Source organism: Puma concolor, chromosome C1 (genome assembly GCF_028749965.1).
Source record: "Puma concolor isolate L17-30 chromosome C1, mPumCon1.1.hap2, whole genome shotgun sequence".
Taxonomy (NCBI): domain Eukaryota; kingdom Metazoa; phylum Chordata; class Mammalia; order Carnivora; family Felidae; genus Puma; species Puma concolor.
The window spans coordinates 215,750,870-215,768,395 of NC_141674.1; the positions used below are offsets into that span (position 1 = coordinate 215,750,870).

General features: G+C 49.4%; 1 protein-coding gene across 1 annotated transcript in view; it reads left to right on the forward strand.

Moving 5' to 3' along the window:
- LOC112871553 (DIS3-like exonuclease 2) overlaps nucleotides 1–17,526 on the forward strand; it is a 147,946-nt gene that overhangs the window by 92,048 nt on the left and 38,372 nt on the right. The window contains exon 6 of the mRNA XM_086719929.1: nucleotides 9,520–9,599. Coding sequence (XP_086576055.1) covers nucleotides 9,520–9,599 — 80 coding nt within the window. The remainder of the gene's footprint in view (nucleotides 1–9,519; nucleotides 9,600–17,526) is intronic.

The following is a 17,526-nucleotide window of genomic DNA, read 5'->3' on the forward strand; positions in this document are numbered from 1 at the left end:
GTTTATGTTTGTTTGGCTTTTATTTTGAAGACCCTTATTTTATTTATGTATACCGTCCTCAGTTTCCAAAAAGGATTTGAAAAGACTTACGACAAAGGAAATAAACAAGGGAGATGAATACAGTAGAAAGACAGAAAACCACTGCCACAGAAAGGAGGCAGAAGTAATGACATCTGTAGGAGTGAGCATAGTTCCTGTGACTGGGCATCACATTGTCTGACTTCAGTACCAGAAAAGCAGCAGCCATGCTCTGCGGGAGGGACAGGGCCCTGAGAAGCATCCACAGTGCTCCAGCTGTGAGTAGGATGAGCAGACGGGCTGCAGGTCCCTGCCTCTGACTGAATGTGACACATGCAGACTTGCTCACCGCGCTTTGCGGTCACTGTTGTCACATTGCTCAGAAGTTGAAGGAGCAAACACTTGGCCCAGTGACCAGGCAAGGCCTGACCAGGAAAGCTAGAGCGGGTGTCCTGTTCTGCTAATGGAGATGCTGGTCTCACCCAGGAGTAAAGGCAGAGGAGGGGCTGTGGGGCAAGAACCACCAGAGCTCTACTGCCCTTGGCCTTGCTGGCGGGCAATGCAGACGCCCCCAGAAGAGGAAGCAGCAGGACAGGCAGGCAGAAGAAGCCAGGTGACAGGCTTGTTAACTGAAGCAAACCTAGGATGACCCGACCAGCGTGGGTTCCTTACTGAGGAGCAGCCTTCCCTCTGGGTTGACCAGAGCTCTAGAGACAGCTTTTCTTCTGACGAGTAAAACCTCAGCATTGGAGAATCCTTGTCCTGTCATTTTTAGCCTTAATGAGAGTAGAACGAGCCTCTGGAACAAGGTGCAGTGGAGTCAGGAGAAGTGGCCTTAAGTGAAAACACAGCTGTGGGGTTTACAGACGGCGCTGCAGGGAGGCGTCCTCCGGTGGGGCGGCCAGCCTTGCCATAGACTTTCCAACACTAATGAATCGGGAACTCCGTGCTGCACAGGATTTAGTTTGATGGGTCCCTGTGCCAGCAGATGGATGTATTTTTCTTGAAAGACCAAGGTGCCAGAAATCTCCATGATTACGTTACTGGCTCTTTTTTGTGGTTTGGGAAGTTGAGCGTCAGGACTGCAGGATCCTCTCGCTCTTTCTCTTATTTTTTCCAGGTCAGAACCAGAGCTTGGGGTGGGGAGGAAAATCCTGCTGAATGAGCAAGTTCTTTCTTAAAAAGCTCTCTCCAAGTCCAAAAAGACTTCAGTGGACTTAGGAGAAAGAAACCTAATACATTGCCATAGAATCGTTGTGAACCAAGTGGAAGCCAAGTCCACAGCATCTTTGTCTTATAAAAGAAAGCAAAGAGTACATGGAAAAAAAGAAATAATGCTTAGGAGAGCCAGACCAAACAAGAAAAACCAAAGATCACCTCGGAGAATGTGAAGATTTCCTTCTAATAAGATTTTTCAATTACAAATCCAAGGCTCAGGTAGAAGTAACTTCTGCTCGTTGAGAGGGCCATAAATGGTATGCCCGAATGTCAGAAGTATGTTGGGATTTGCCACTTTCAGCTTCGGGAAGAGTTGGACACCCCGCAAGACCAGTGGACTGTGAGGGGAAGAGCCGACCATGCAGTGGCTGGAGGCTTCCCAGGCTGGTCCTTGACCTGCGTTTGAACCTTGGTCCTAATAGCTAGCAGATTGAAGGAGGCTCACAGGCCTCCTGGAGAACCCATGTTGGTTTGAACTACAGTGATTCTGGCTCCGGAACCAGCACTCTGCTTTTACCAGCTACCTCCCTCACTACACCCATGTGAGAGGAACCCGGAGCCTGGCTCCCAGGTCCCCTGCTCAGTCACAAAGCAGCCTGCAAGTGGTGTCTGGGCCATGGTCAGAGACATCCGGTTGCTCATCGGAGGTCGTTTTGAAGCTATTGGGGACAAAATAGGCAACTCCTAAACCTCTTAATGTGCTTTTGGCCTTCCCAAGGTCAGGCCAGGCATTTTCGAAAGTACCAGAAGCTCTGAGCTGGTATCTTCCTTAGTTGATGGAGTTTAATGCCAAGTGGCCTGGGCACAGGGTTCTCTGGGAACATGACTTATGGAACTGTGCACCTGAGCAGATTGAAGCTTGATTTGCTCACTAGCCCAGGGGAACATCTGGATCACCACCTCTAGCCACCCTTTCTTGTCCTGTTCCATTATTCCTTTTCAGTTATTCTTACAAATGTCATCTGGTCCATTGGCTCCACTGGGCTGGCATACAAAATAAGGTCGCATTTCCTCAAACGGTTACAAATGGCTGCATGGACCCCTCTGTTGCTTGGCCTGGGGCATTCCTTCCTCCCTGGGGAGGTTTATGTAGTCCTAAACCGATCATTCTTACTCTCCCGTGCTACCTGCAGGAAGAATGACCCTGCTGCCCCCCTTGCCGTCCCCCACCCCAGAGCCCAGAGGGACTGAAGGAGAGCCTCTTACGGGCCCAGCAGCCCCAGTGGGCCTATAACCCACATTCCCGTGGCGAATGAGGAAGGACTGTTCTCTCCCGACAGTCCTAGCCCCTTCCCTCATCACCCACACTGCCAGTTTCCTGGGGCCCTGCCTGGAGCAGGAGGGCTGGGTCCAAAGGGGTCCTAGCAGGAGTCTCATACTCTAGCTGCCCGGCCCCTGCCCTCCTCTTTGATGTAGCCTGAGCCCCTGAAAATAAAAGGCTCTTCCGTTTTCTGCCCACGGGAGATCGGCCTGGCCTTTGTCCAGAGGAAAGCCTTGCCTCTAACTAGACCCACTGAAAGGCCTTTTTCCTCTGCTGGTGAAGGCTGACCGAGTGACCTTCTTACTGCCTTTTGGGCTTCCTTCTCTTCTCACCCAGCACCAGGAAGGTGGTGCAATTGGAAACTGCCCTCCCCGGGGCAAAGGTTGACTAGTGGCAGCTGCCTCTGGAAAAGGGAGAGCTGGACCCGGTGAAGTGTCGTAGCGAAGGGCATTCCAAACCAGGCGGCTCCACGGGTGGGTCCCTGCAGTCTCGACACAGCCCGTAGGCCTGCCCGTTGCCTTGCTGTGCTGGGCTCGTGGGACACAGTACATATTCTTGAGTGAGGGACTGCGTGCATCTGCAAAGGCGCTGGCGAGATGGAGCACCTGGGTGCCAAGGGGATCTGAGCCGTCGCTTCTCATCGGGGGACGGTTACTGAGGGGGGCAGACGTGAGGCAGGATTTCTTCACCGAAGTAAGAGGACGCAAAACCAACTCAGGGTGACGGAGATTCTGGCTGTGAGTTGGGTGACTGGACGGTTGTTGATAGGTAAACAAAATGCTCTGAGTCTCAGCAGGTCAGCTCAGCGACATGCGTTGAGCACCTGTGGTGGCCAGTGATGGGGACACCAGGTGCCAGGGTGCCTGGTGAAGCTCTCCACCCTGAGCCCTCGGACTCACGGGGCAGAGAGGCCCTGCCTCCAGTTACCAGAGGAGGGAAGAATGAAAGACTGACTTTCACAAAGAGAAGCTCAAAGGATGTGTAGGGTCTTGCTGGCATAGACAGAAAGGGTGCTCCTAGAAGCAGTCACAGCTTAAGGAAGGGCCAGAGGTGTCAAAGTACATGGCATGACCCAAACTCACACAGTGAGCTCTACACTGTGGGAGAAGTGTGTGGAATTTTGCAGCAGGAGCAGACGGGCTAGGGGCATCCTTCCCTGTTCAGGCAGACCCGTGTTTCTCCCTTAAGACTCCCGTCACCTACCCTGAGGTCCTCCCTGGTTGGCACCTTCTCCTCAGCACATGCCCCCCTCACCATCCCTCTTTATAGTCCATTTTTGTTCACGTGAGCAGCCAACCCCCAGAGATCCCAGGCTGTTTAATTCATTTTTATACCTGTGGCATATAGACAGAAGGAAGCCATCAAAGGTATTTAAAGAGGGAAGTGTCATCAGGCTTGTGTTTTAGAAAGATAACTCAGCTGCATTGTGGAGAGTGGAACCAAGAAGTGGGTAGACGTATTATGTGTCTGACAGTAGAAGGGGCGCCTGGGTGGCTCAGGCGGTTAAGCGTCCGAATTCGGCTCAGGTCATGATCTCGCGGTTTGTGAGTTCGAGCCTCGCGTCGGGCTCTGTGCTGCCAGCTCAGAGCCTGGAGCCTGCTTCGGATTCTGTGCCTCCCTCTCTCCCTGCCCCTCCCCCCGCTCAAAAAATGAATAAACATTAAAACAAATTTTTTTAGTGAACAGTAGAGGTCTGGAAGCCTGACAGAGACCAGGCACGGCTCAGTCAAGGCTGTGACTCTGCTCTTCCGCGGGTCTTTAAGGGCAGCTTCGTCTGTGGGTTGACTTCATTCTTAGGCTGGTGACAAGCTAGTTGCAACAACTCTGGCCACTCATGCCCAGAAGCGCAAACATCCCCTCATATCTCATTGGCTTCGGTTAGGTCACATGTCCATTCCCGAACCAATCCCTAGGGAATTCCAATTCCAGGAAATGCCAGGCACTGATTGGCTTGGGTTCCTGACCCTTACTGAAAGGTGTATATGATTACCTTCGAACTGTCAGGCCCAGCCCTGGAAACTGGATCTGCTTCTCCCTGAATTCCCTGGACTGAGTGGGAGGGTAACTAGCTGAACAAATCTAGGGCATCACTGAGAAGGAGGAAATGACTGCTGGATATCGTGCCCAGGTCTGCCTCATAGGCCGGTTGGACCCGTTCGTTTGTGTAGGTACCTGCAAAACACCTATACACCCACAGTGACACACTTTGTGGATCCGTTTGGGAAATGTATTATTGTCCTGGGTGAATTTCACACCTCTCATGGAGGACCTTTTCATCCCAACCTCCAACTCTCCATTCCTTGATTTCTACTCATGTTGAGGTTGACTGCCCGTCTCCAAGGTCAGACGCGGCTTCCTCTCTGACTGCAGCCTCCAGTCCCTCATGGACACTCTTACAATTCCTCTCCTTGACCTCATGGACACTCAGGAGGCCAGTGTTGTCCAGTGGTTAGCAATGTGGATCACACTTTAGTTCTGCAACTTACTTGCTAATTTGGGCTAAATACTGAAAACTCCTCTGTAACATATGGATAGGAACCAACCTCACAGGGCTGTTTAAATAGAGGATTAAGGACAGAGAACACGCTCGATAAATACTAGCTCCGTACAAGACATCTGTCACCAGGATCTTTCTGTTTCCTTCCCATCAGCCCCTTTCGTTTTTATTTCTTGCCTGTTCCCCCTTCGAGTCTCTGGCGCATCTGTTGCCAATATCGTATCTCTACTCCCTCGCTCCATTATTCTTCCCTCAAACCTTCCTGGCAAATGCTCAGCTTTGGACCAACCTAACTTTCTTCATGCCAATGTCTAAGTTGCTAGAAAAAAAAAAATCAACATCTGGGCAGATGGTTGCTACAGTAACTTCAGTTCCTGTGGCCTCAGCTGGACCGTTAATGCTCCCTGGCAATCCTCATGCTCTTCCCTGGTCAACGGTTTTTCCTGTTCTCCAAAGAAACGATTTCAAGCCTTCATCACTTTCCTCCAACCTCCTTTTCTTCCCTCACCAAACCCTCCATTCCTTGAGGATAATTTGACCTCCTAATTCTCAGAAAAGAACAAAAATCAAACTGGAACATTCCAAACCACCACCATCCCCCATCCTGCTCCCCACCCCCGCCAAATCCACAGATATATCCGCATCCCTGCCCAGCCTTCCCTACTGCTGCAGTGGAGAAAGGCCCTTCCACTTGTATGTTGGTTTCCAGTCCCTCCTGTCATCTCGGACACCTTGATGTTTTAACTACCTCCATCTCTCCTTTGTCTTTGAGCCCTCCTTCTGTAGTGCGTCTTTTATATCTGCATTCAAGCAAGCCTGTTATCTAACAATACACTCTCCGTTAAGCCCCCGTCCTATTGTCCTGTCCTGTTCCAATCCATTCACCTTGACTCTTTGCCCCCACCGTCTAATTTGCTAAAAGAGTTACATGCGCTCCTGATCCCCACTTCCTTATCTTCTCATTTTTCACCCCAATCACACCCTGATCTCTGCTCCCACCACTCTCCTGAGAGTCCTTGTTGCTAAATCCAATGGATTCTTTGTTTTGGATGTTTGTTCCTCCCTTACTTGCCCTCTTAAAAGGATTTAATGCTGCTGACTGCTCCCTCCTTAAGGCATGTTCTCCTCTTGGCTCCTGGAACATCATAACTCAAAATTCCATGACCACTCCTTCTTAGTCTCCATTGCCCAGCTCTGAAATACAGCTGTTCTGTCAAAGACCTCATTTTGACTCTTCATATTCTCTTAGGACATTCTCATCCACACCAATGGCTTTAGTCACCATCTTACTTATTATTTAGAGGCTTCCAAATTTGTACCTCCAGATAAGTCTTGCCTATAAAGTTCGGAATTGTTTATACAAGCTGCCTACTGTTCATCTCCACTAAGATGCCTCTCAGACACCTTAAAATCAGCACTCCCAAACTAAACTCAAGCTCTTTTTCCAAACCTGCCATTCCTCCTTGTCACGGTGCGTAACAGCACCATCTGCCCTGCTGCCCAAGGCAGAGCACCTTAAAACATCATCTTTGATGCCTCCCTCTCTGGCAGGCTTTACATCCAGACCATTACCAAGTCCTGTAATTCCGGTGAGGTGGAAAGAGCGTGGGTTTTAGCTGAAATTCTAATTGTGGTTTGGACAAATTACTTAACCTTTCTTAGCCTCAAGTTCCTCCCCTGTAAAAAGGAAATTGTAATACCTAATTCAGATGGTTGTGGTCAGGGTAAAGGAGAGCCTTTCCTTGGTAGGTATTCAATAAATATGAGTTCTACATTCAATAAGTATGAGCACTCTTCTGTCCCATACCTCTCTCCCCCGCCTCATCACCACCTCTACTTACTCACCTGTTAAATTTGTATTCACAGTTTCTTGACCTCAAGAATCCCCCAGAATGAAATTTCCCATAACTCCTTTATGACTAAAGACTACAGCTTATATCTCATCACACTTATCGTAAAGAATTTGGAAAAGGCGAGGAAAGGAAAGGAGCACTGTTGCCATTGTTCCTTCCAGTCTTTCTTCTATGTGGTCTTTGTTCTGTTTTTACATAGTTTTCTTGATACATAATCAAGTACACATCCTGATTTTTTCCAGATATTTTCCTAGATTAATAAAAATTCTTCATGGCTGCTCTTCTGCATGTGACTATATAGTCGAGTTTACCTAACCACTTTGCTTTTGCTTATCTTTTAGAGTCTTTCCAATAAATGATACTGAAGTGAACGGTTTTACAAAAAAAACTTTTCCTCTTATATTTATGGTAATTTTTCTAAACCATACATTCATCAATCACTGAGTCAAAGGATTTGAAAATTTCTAAGTGGTGCAGTCTTTGCAATGGACCAAATGAATATAGGCCTGGCCTCAGCTACAAAGAGGGAAGTAAAGAGAAAACGGTATAGTTAATAGATTTTTTTTTTTTAACTTCTGTTTTACTGAAAGAGGGCTGGGAAGATCCAAGCAGTGTTCTGTAGGGAAAACATGCCTTTGACTTGAAGTTCCTGGCTTCATGTTGGTGAAGAAGGGCTTGTTTCTGTTTTTATATTTTCATCTGGGTCAGTAAGAGGACGAGCCATTCCTCCAAGCTTGTTTCCCTCTAAGGAAGAGAAAAATCATCCAGCATCTAATGATGCAGATCTGTGTTAACAGCCTTGCAGTTAAAAAAAAAAAAAAAAAGTTATAATAATGTACCCTCCTAATGTGCAGTTAATTTTAGTTAAAATTTCCCTGGCGCTTTAAAAACTCAGTGAATTTGTAAATCTAGTAATTGGCTCTAGGTCTAGAAATGTTAAAGCTGCCATATCCAACTCCGCTCTAGCAGGACACGCACAACCTCCCTGAGTTCTTGCTTCCCAGCAACCCAGATGGAGCTCTGCACTCACCTGAGCACTCCCCTCCAGAATCCAGAAAGAAACCAAGACCTCATTACCAGATTCTCGTTCCTGGTCATCCCTAATCAGAGAAAGCTACTGAGTGCCTCAAAGTTAATATGTCCAAAATGAAACTTGTGGCTTTCTAGCCACCCCCAGATTCAGCAGTGGTGATTGTTCAAGTCAAAAACTTGAACTGTCCTTGATTTCTTCTTTTCCATCCTCACCACTCCCCAACATGGAACCCTGCATGTCCTGTCACCTCTACTTCTCAGAATTTACTTCTTTTTTTTGAAGTTTATTTATTTTTGAGACAGAGAGAGAGCTAGGAGGGGCAGAGAGAGAGGGAGAGAGAGAATCCCAAGCAGGCTCTGTGCTGTCAGCACAGAGCCCAACGCGGGGCTCGATCTCACAAACTGTGAGATCATGACCTGAGCTGAGATCAAGAGTTGGATGCTTAACCAACTGAGCCACCCAAGTACCCCTCAACATTTACTTCTAAGGTAGATTCTTAAACTGTCCATTTCTCTCTCCCTCTTGGGCCCCCTCCCCAACCCTTTAGCCCCAGCCCCCATCACTGCTCACCTGCGCTGCTGGGTGGCCTCCTGCTCTACCCTACAGCCTGCTGTCTACACAGTAGCCAGAGAGATCTTTAAAACCTATGGGGCGCCTGGGTGGCTCCGTCAGTTAAGCGTCCGACTTCAGCTCAGGTCATGATCTCACGGTCCGTGAGTTCGAGCCCCACGTCGGGCTCTGTGCTGACCGCTCAGAGCCTGGAGCCTGTTTCAGATTCTGTGTCTCCCTCTCTCTGTGCCCCTCCCCTGTTCATGCTCTGTCTCTCTCTGTCTCAAAAATAAATAAACATTAAAAAAAAATTTTTTTAAATAATAATAATAAAACCCAATTTTGATCATGTCATCTACCCATTCCTCACCAAAGGCTTTTCTTTTGCTATTCAGGTAATTCTAAGGGGGCCAGCGAGGTTCTTCAAGTTCTTGCCCTGGCCTCCCTCTGCAGCATCACTGACCACCATGTCCCCTGTACCTACTGGGTTCTGGTTTACCAGCTACCCTTCAGTGCCCGGACTCCTGCATCAGGGCCTCTGTACATGCTGTGCTCTCTGCCAGCGATAATCTCCTTTTCTCCCCATCCTCCACCCCCATAATTTAGTTAACCCCCTCCTCCTTCCCTCCTTCCCAGTCTAGTTCAGGTTATTTACTTCTGTCGAAACGCGGGAGTCTTTTTCCTGCTTCAGAGAACCTATATTAATTGGAAGCTTGATATTCATTCATTCACTCATTCGTGTGAATTGATTATCTGCCGCCTCTACCATGAAGGAGGCCCCTCTCTGCCTCTCTTCACTGTTCTTCCCCCATCAGCTAGCTCAGTGTCTGGCACAAAGTAAGTGCTTAGTAAATAATCGGTTACCTGCTGAATGAATAAGCAGAGTCCAGTAGCAGTCCTCACTGATGACAGTGGCCCGTAAGGCATGGCACTTCCCAGAGGTGGCAGGCCCGGGTTCTCCACAACATGTCAGCTGGAGGGAATGTGATTTTGCTTTTTTTTTTTTTTTTTTTTTTTTTCATTTCAGCCGTCCAAATGAATAAAACATGCAGCCTAGACTTAATTATTTTTCTCTTCTCTCTCTCTTCAGCTAAAACTTGCTTTCACTCTGGATCACGAGACTGGATTGCCTCAAGGATGTCACATCTACGAGTACCGTGACAGCAACAAGTAAGCCACCCGGTGGGAAGGAGGGTCACCTCACCATGTCCTGGAAAGGCAGCGCCTAGGGATTGTCGGGAAGAGAACCACACTTTGGGGGACTCTGTTAGCAAATAGCTGGCACAAAAGTATTTCTCCTGTAAAATCTATCTGGCTCCTAAAGACGGGACTGGAAGTACTCGTATGGGATGTGTTAGACATATATGCAGAAGCAGACCTTCCTTCCCAGGCTCCAGCTTTCCTCTGGACCCACCCCCACTCAGTCTCCAACGATGTCCTTGCTAACTTGATTCACGGTGTGACTTCGGCTCTTGCTGTCGTTCCGTCTGACTACACGTATGTGGACAGGTTTTGCTGTGTTAGCCTACCTTGCGAGTTTTGTAATTGGGGGGTTTCTGGGTACTTACAGAGATCTCAGTCGGTGATCTTAGGATTAGCAAGGTGGCGCCTGGCATACTTGTATAGCACCTCTCCACTTCCCCACAGACTGCCTCTCTAGCCACGTAGTTTTGCCTGTGAGGCCGTGAAAGTGGTGGCGAGTGCCCGATGATGGCAATGACAGTGATGATGATGGACAACGACGGCAGCTACTAGTGAGCACCTACCTACTGTGTGTCAGGCACACTACTGGGGATATGACATTATCCCACTTAATCCTCATAGCAACCCGAAGAGTTGTTCGTTCATTGTTATCATTGTCATATTTGCCGAAGCTAAAGTCTAGGGAATGTAACTTGCCCAAGGGCACTCGCCACAGCTGTGTGAGGAAGAGTCCGCACGATCACATTTACTCTAGGAAGAGAACAGATGAACAACAGTTGTTGTCCCAAGTTGCTGCTTTTGGGAACCCCAGTCAATGACAAGAACGGTCTCAACCTGGACTCGAGGACTAATTGTTTAACTATCTGGGCGTTTAATTTTACCCAGTGGAAGGAATCGAATGGGCACATGCCAGTGGAACTATACGTTCCAGAAGAGAAACTTGGGCCTTCCTGAAGAACTCTTGCTCTGTTATGGGTGGAAGATGGGTCAACCGGGTGCCTTCATGACCATATCTCCATTCGTATTACCCTCAAGGCGTTATTCTTGTTTGTAATTTATCTTTAGAGGATGCCACAGTAAGTGTTGCATACCCTCCATTCCTACCAAATTAGTCTTTTAGGAAAGACTGGCCAAGCGCCCTCTGACCCCACCGTCTGTCCTCTTGGATGGCGCTGTTTCTGGAGTTCCAGAGTTTCTAGGCCGTTTTGTCAGAGATACCGTCACAGCTTCTCATAATGCTTAATTCATCAGAGCAGCAGGGCTGGGCTTCTTAGGTCCAGGGACTGGTGGGGACAGCTGAATGAGTTCCTTGGTGGCAAGTGCGAGCGTCTCCAGGGAGTAAGAGAAACATCAGCCATAAGCTGCCGTCCGTGCCAGCCTGCGCTCCCCGGGCCGGTGCTTTGCCTGGTGGCAGCGAACGGCAGCCTCGTCCGTGCACACAGACCGTGGCAGCAGAAACCCATCTTTCAGCCCGGAAGGTTTACAGACTCCAATTCTGACCTGACTCCCTCCTCTTTGGGAAAAAGGTTGGCAGCGTTTTTGTCCAGTGGGAGGATGACACCGGCCTTCCTTCCTTTAGGTTCATGTCTTAGCAGTTCAGAGGTGCAACGGCAGCCACAGCTTAGGTAGTCTTTGGAGCCGAGAGGAAAAGATAGCCTAGTTCTGTTCCTTGGCCTAATCCCCAACCCCTAGCGTGTTTTCAGAGTAAGCAACGTAAGAGGAGAATTTAGGGGGTGTAAATATTGGTAAGCTTTGGCCCCCAGAGATGTGTAACTGAAAGCATTTGTGTAGGAGAGCAGATAGGAGCCACGATCCGGGAAACTATGGCCATCAAATGCCTCAGCGACTCCTCTCTGTGGTTCTTTCTGGCTCATCTTGGAGGCAGTCTGAAGGTTCGTTCTCAATTTGTGGACAAATTTCTTAAGGTCTGAGCCTCCGGTTTCTTCATCTGTTAAGAACAATGGGACTAATGATACCTTCTGCCGTAACTGGGGGAATGATCGTCATGGGGATTGGACTGACATGGTAAAGACATCATCACAGCCTATCGTATAAAGTGCCCACAGAAGTGTTGATTGCCTCTCCTTCCCAAACAGAATGTATCTCATGACTTCCATTCTGTTCTATTTTCCCAGTGCTGGCAGGGCTGCGTCCGCGAGCTGTCGCTGCAGCTAACAGAGTACTGAGAAGGGAAGGGGCTGGCGCACATGTCTTTGACGGCCCTCAGCTCTGTGCGATGCACTCTGTCTAAAGGCAGACTCCTCTCCCCATGTGTGAATTGTGAAGTGAAGCATGGAGAATCCCGTGAACTTGACTGTGACTTTCTCCTCTCCCCTAGGCGCTGCCCTGTATTTCTCTGTTCACTTTTAGGGTCATTTCCCCTGGAGTGCCTCAATCCCAGTATTGGTATAACAGTGGTGTTCAGGAAATGAGGATATTTCGCCCCAGGCCCTAAGGGGCCCATGTTGTCTCAGCCAATAACATGAATTCAAGAGCAGCAGAGAGATGAGGTTCTGTATGTGAAAGAATTAGCTTGGTATCTGACTATTTGTTTGGTACAATTAATTATTGAAATGACTACTTTTATCTGGGTATGTCCCACAGTATAATTCATAGTCATTTTAGTATTTATCTCTGCCACATTCAATCTGTCAGTAAAGAAGGTGTTGTGAGTGAGTATGGAGGCTGTTGGATCGTTCTCCCCAGTGGTCTTGCCTTTCAAATGGAGCGGCCCTGGGGCACTAGGGTGGCTCAGTTGGTTAAGCGTCTGACTCTTGATTCTGGCTCAGGTCATGATCTCACGGTTCAGGTCGTGAGATGGAGCCCCACGTTGGGCTCCACACTGACAGTGCAGAGCCTACTTGGGATTCTCTCTCTCTCTCTCTCTCTCTCTCTCTCTCTCTCTCTCTCTCTCTCTCTCCCCCTCCCCCGCTCACATGCACTCATGTTCTGTCTCTCTCAAAATAAATACATAAACATTAAAAAAAAATTTTTTTTAATGGAGCGGCCCTGAAAATAGGCACTCTGCTTTTATTTCCCCTGGACGCTTTCCCTGGACGCTTCCTTCCCTGGAACATCCTGGTAGTCCTGATTTGGGGCTTGATGTCATCCTGTTCTCCATCTGCATAAAGGGACTCATACTTGCCACTGAGTTCCAAGGACAGGCCCTGGGACTTGTCCATATGTGGCCGGACTTGGACCCTGCCTCTTGTTGAGCTGGAGGGCACGGTTCACATAAACGTTCTTAAAGCTTTGAGGTCATTAGAGGAAAGAAGCTGTCCTAGTGTGCCTGGGGTTAGAGGAGTAAAGCTTTTCACTCAGATTATGTCGTCAGCCTCCCAAAAGCTGTTCAAAGCTGCACCTAAGAGATGCGAGGTCTCCCCGCAACCCGACCCCAACAGGTACTACCAGTCACCCCCATGGACCTGGGGACCACCTTCTTTTTTCCTGTTGCAGAAAGCTTCACTGCCTTTAACATGCAATCCAGTGAATCCGGGACTGATCGAGAGTTGTGTTTCTCACACTGGGGTTTGGGGATCTCTTCACAGAGCAGACCAGACCCAAAAAAGCAAATAAGTGCTTCATGAGAACTACTATGCATTCCCTTGGCCCCTGCTCCACACCACGTGCTGTGCTAGGCGCCAGGCACAAACGGTGACAACGGTGACTTGGACCTACTCCACAGCCTCGAGGGGTTTGTGTCAACCGCAGACCGCATGGCAGTCCCACCAGGGTGATGCGGATGCCTCTTGATGGGGCGGAGGCGGGGGAGCCGAGTGCTGTGGGACTTTGGAGCACCACACGGGTGCCTGTCTCCTCTGCAGCTGAGAGAGCTTCACGTGGGTTTTTGTTCTGGTGGCTTTTGAGACTTTATTTTTGTCTTTGGGGGTTCCGCAGTTTTACTGCATTCAGTCTGAGTAGATCTGTCTTTATCATGTTGCTGGGGATTCAGTGTCGTTCTTCCCATTCCAGAAACTCTTCTCTGCTATCTCCTTGATTCTCTCCGATCTCTCCTTCTAGAACTCCTGTTAGAAACCTGCCATGTTATTCTGTCTTTCCTCTCCTTTTCCCATCTCCTTTTCTGCCAGTGCTGTATTCTGGCACTTCCTCGAAAACATCTGGTTTCGAGTTTACAAATCTCCTTGTAGCTATGCATAATCAGCTGTTTACTACACCTTCCAAATTTGAGGGTTTCGTTTTTATTTTTAATTTTTAGGAATTCTCTTCAGAGCTTTTTATTTTTTTTTTTTTTTTTTTTTTAAATTTTTTTTTTCAACGTTTTTATTTATTTTTTGGGACAGAGAGAGACAGAGCATGAACGGGGGAGGGGCAGAGAGAGAGGGAGACACAGAATCGGAAACAGGCTCCAGGCTCCGAGCCACCAGCCCAGAGCCCGACGCGGGGCTCGAACTCACGGACCGCGAGATCGTGACCTGGCTGAAGTCAGACGCTCAACCGACTGCGCCACCCAGGCGCCCCTTCAGAGCTTTTTAAAATCAGCCTGTTATTTTTTATTTTTTGTTTTTTAGCGTCCTAGTTTTTATTATGGTTTCTGTTCCTTTCGTGTCTTCATTTATTCTGTTTATCCGTACAGCCTCTTTCAAGTGTTCGATTATTTCTAGTCTTAAGGGTACCGATTCTCCCACGTGTTGTGTCTGAAGCCTCGCCTGCACGGTGGCTCGTGGTGGTGGTTCACTCTTTATCAGGAGACCATCCGAAGTAGGGATTGTTTTCACCGTGGGAGCCGATGGGTTGCGGATGTGTGTTTTCATCGCCTTGGCATTAGTTCTTCCGGGACGCCAAGTTCCAGAGGCTCAGCCAGTTTGGTGTGAACCTCTTGGCTCAGGATTCCCAGAACCTGGGTGGCGTATATTCAGCCTCCTTACCCACATGCAGTGCGGGCTTGGGGTCTCCTTTCTGCAGAGAAACCTCCGCTCCACACCACACACAGACCTCCTCTGGGCTGTGAGAAGGGTCTCCCTGGGCCCTGTTTGATGGCCAGTAGCCCTTGCTGGATCCCTGACGTTCCGTGAGGCTCCCGGTTCCAGGTCCCCGGCCTGGCCTTCCACCTCCTGTGGGCATTAAAATCCCAGCTCCTGTAACTATATCAGAGTTTGATGATCCCAGCCTCAGTTGCCATGATAAAGATTCCGCCTTTGACTTCATTCGCTCTTTAGTTCAGGTACCTGGGAATTTTCCCATTATTCTCTCATGCTCAGTTTTGTATTTAAATTATTCTTGTCATCTATTTCATCTATCTTTTCTCTGTGTTTGTGTTGGGAACAAGGCCCACATCAGTTCAGTCTACCATCTTGTCAGAACTAGAAGTCTGAATGAACTTTTTAAAATGTGAATCTGAATACTCACTCATTCAGCAAGCATATTGAGAGTTGCTGCTAGGTACCAGTGTAGTATTGGGCCCTGTGAACACTCACATGACCCCCAGAGGCTGATGGGCTAATGGAAGGGGCTGGGCCTCCATCACCAGCAAGATAGCTCTGCCATCAGGCCCTTGCCTGCTCCAGTGTCCCCTATATCCCACCCCCACCAGACCACCTTGAGCCTCTCATGTGCAATATGTCTCTGTGCGACCGTGCTGTTCCCTGTTTCTAGAACCCCACTCTTTCCCACAGCCCTTTTCCCACCCATCTGCCTCTCCTTCCACTCTCAGCCAAGTATCACTTCTTCCGGGAAGCCATTCCAGCCCTAACAGCCATCACTGAAGCTGAGGCCAGTGTCCCGTGCCTCACTTGTCTGGTTCCACTTCAGCGTTCAGCACAGTACGGTATAGCTCAGGCATACCTGAGCTTCTACCGGGCTGGGCCCTTGTAAGGTCGGGGCCTTGTTTTGTTCATTTCAGTGCCCCCATCGCCTAGCCCAGGACCTGGCAACCAACACTTGACGAAGGGAGTGGGTGGGGGGACCTAACTTAATCTTTTAGAGAAGGAACCTGGCTACAAGGGAGTCAAATCTCTTTCCAGCCTTTGTCTTTTTATTTGTTGTACAATTATGATAAGGATAAATTACTCATGACCTCAGGGAAAACTATCTTACTGGATAGTTTATAAATTCTGAAGAACTAACATGTAGAACAAAGAAGCTGCAAAAATTTTATTTAACTCTGTAAATATGTTATTTACATCAACTGCTTCCCGTTTTTCACTTGGATAGTGAGGCCTAGTGATAATTACGAAGAGCATTAACCATGCCAGACCCTCTCAAGTTTCTGATCCATGCAGCATAACGGTGATAGGAGATACCAGCTCCTAAATGCCCACAAATCACCAACATGGGGCTCTGGGCTTACCTGGGTTATTTTCAATTTCAAAACCATTCAAGACAGATCTTATTTTCATAATTTTACAGATTTAAAAAAAGAGAGAGAGAGAGCGGTTAACTTGCTCAAGGTCACACTGTGGTCAAGAGCAGAGCCTGGATTTTACCCCAGCGCTAAGCCGATTCCAAAGCCCATGCTGTGCCTTTGCACCACCTGCCTTTCTCTCCACAGCATAAATCTTGGGGGTTCTGGTTCCAGCCTCTCCTTGGCAGGCCTGCCCCAGAAGCTCTCAGTCTGGGAAATTCTGGGCTTTCCCATCCCTGCAGACCCCTGGGGGGAGTGGACAGCCTGGTCTGATAGAAGGAACTCCTGACTTGTCACCATAAATCTGAGTTTTGCCAGTCATCCTCCAGGGCAGGTCATTGTCCCCTCTGGGACACAGCCTCTCCGTTGAGAACATGAAGATGACAACACATCTCCGGGTTGGGGGAGAGTGGAATGAGGTGACGTGTGAGGTGGCCACTGGCGCAGTGCTCACCTGTACCCGCCCGTGTGGCTCGTGCCCTGGGCCCTGGCAGACCCAGGCTGTAGTTATGCGGTGCCCTCCCCTCCCCGTGGCTCACCCTGGTCCGGAGACCCCCTTGACGCCCACAGCCAGTGGGACAGCTTAGTTCGCTGAACTAATGAAACTAAATCTTCTGTTTTTTCTGACTAGCCAGATGACTCATTTTGGCACCTTGAAACCCGTATCAGGTAGCCAACACCTGGAGGTGTCCGAGAAAGCTTCCCTGTGGGAAGCTTCATTTTCCTCAACTGATGTGCCTTCCCACCTTCATAAACCCACACTGAAGGACAGCGGCGCACTGCAGCCTTCCAAAAGAGAGGGCAGCACTGGTCCTCGCGTCCTCTGCTCCCTGCAGCCCATGGGCACTTCATCACTCAGGCCACTGGCCTTTCTGGCAACAGCCAGGGCCGAGGCAGGGCCCTGGGACCCTGCCAGCCCACCTGGATGCTTTCCCCCAGCCCCTGGGCACATAGTACTTTCTGGACCTGAGGACCCCCTGACGTGATGGGCTGCCCCAGGGGACTGGCCGGCTCAGCATTCTTGGTCTCAAGACACTCTGCACGGTCAGAGCGGACTCAGCGGGCAGAGCTTAGCATCACACTGGGATTCTCTCCCTGCTCTCTTGTTTTCATCACGGAGGACATGCCAGGTCAGCTCAGGTCCACTGACAAGTAGCCTCCCAGACAGGATTAAGTGTGAGAAACGTACAGGGGGATGAAGGGAGGAAACACGAGCAGGCACAGCCTGCCCCTGTGAAGGAGGCGGAGAGGAAAGGAGGGCCGGCGGGCAAGGCTCAGCCAGTGGAGCCGCCTCGAACCGGGTTTGCGTGTTGGCGGAATCTCCCATCCTGTGGGAGCCGTCCTGCGTGGAGATCCCTACCGCGCTCCTCGTGGCGGCCCCAGCCCACCCTTTGCACCGCACAGATCCGCCTCTGCCCTCCACCGTGGGGAGCAACTCCCCTGCGGCTCCTGCCTCTTCCCAAGGAGGAGATTCCACGGGAGAAACTACTGGAACAAGCTGCCTCCGTTACTGGAGTGGGACTTGGGGCCCCC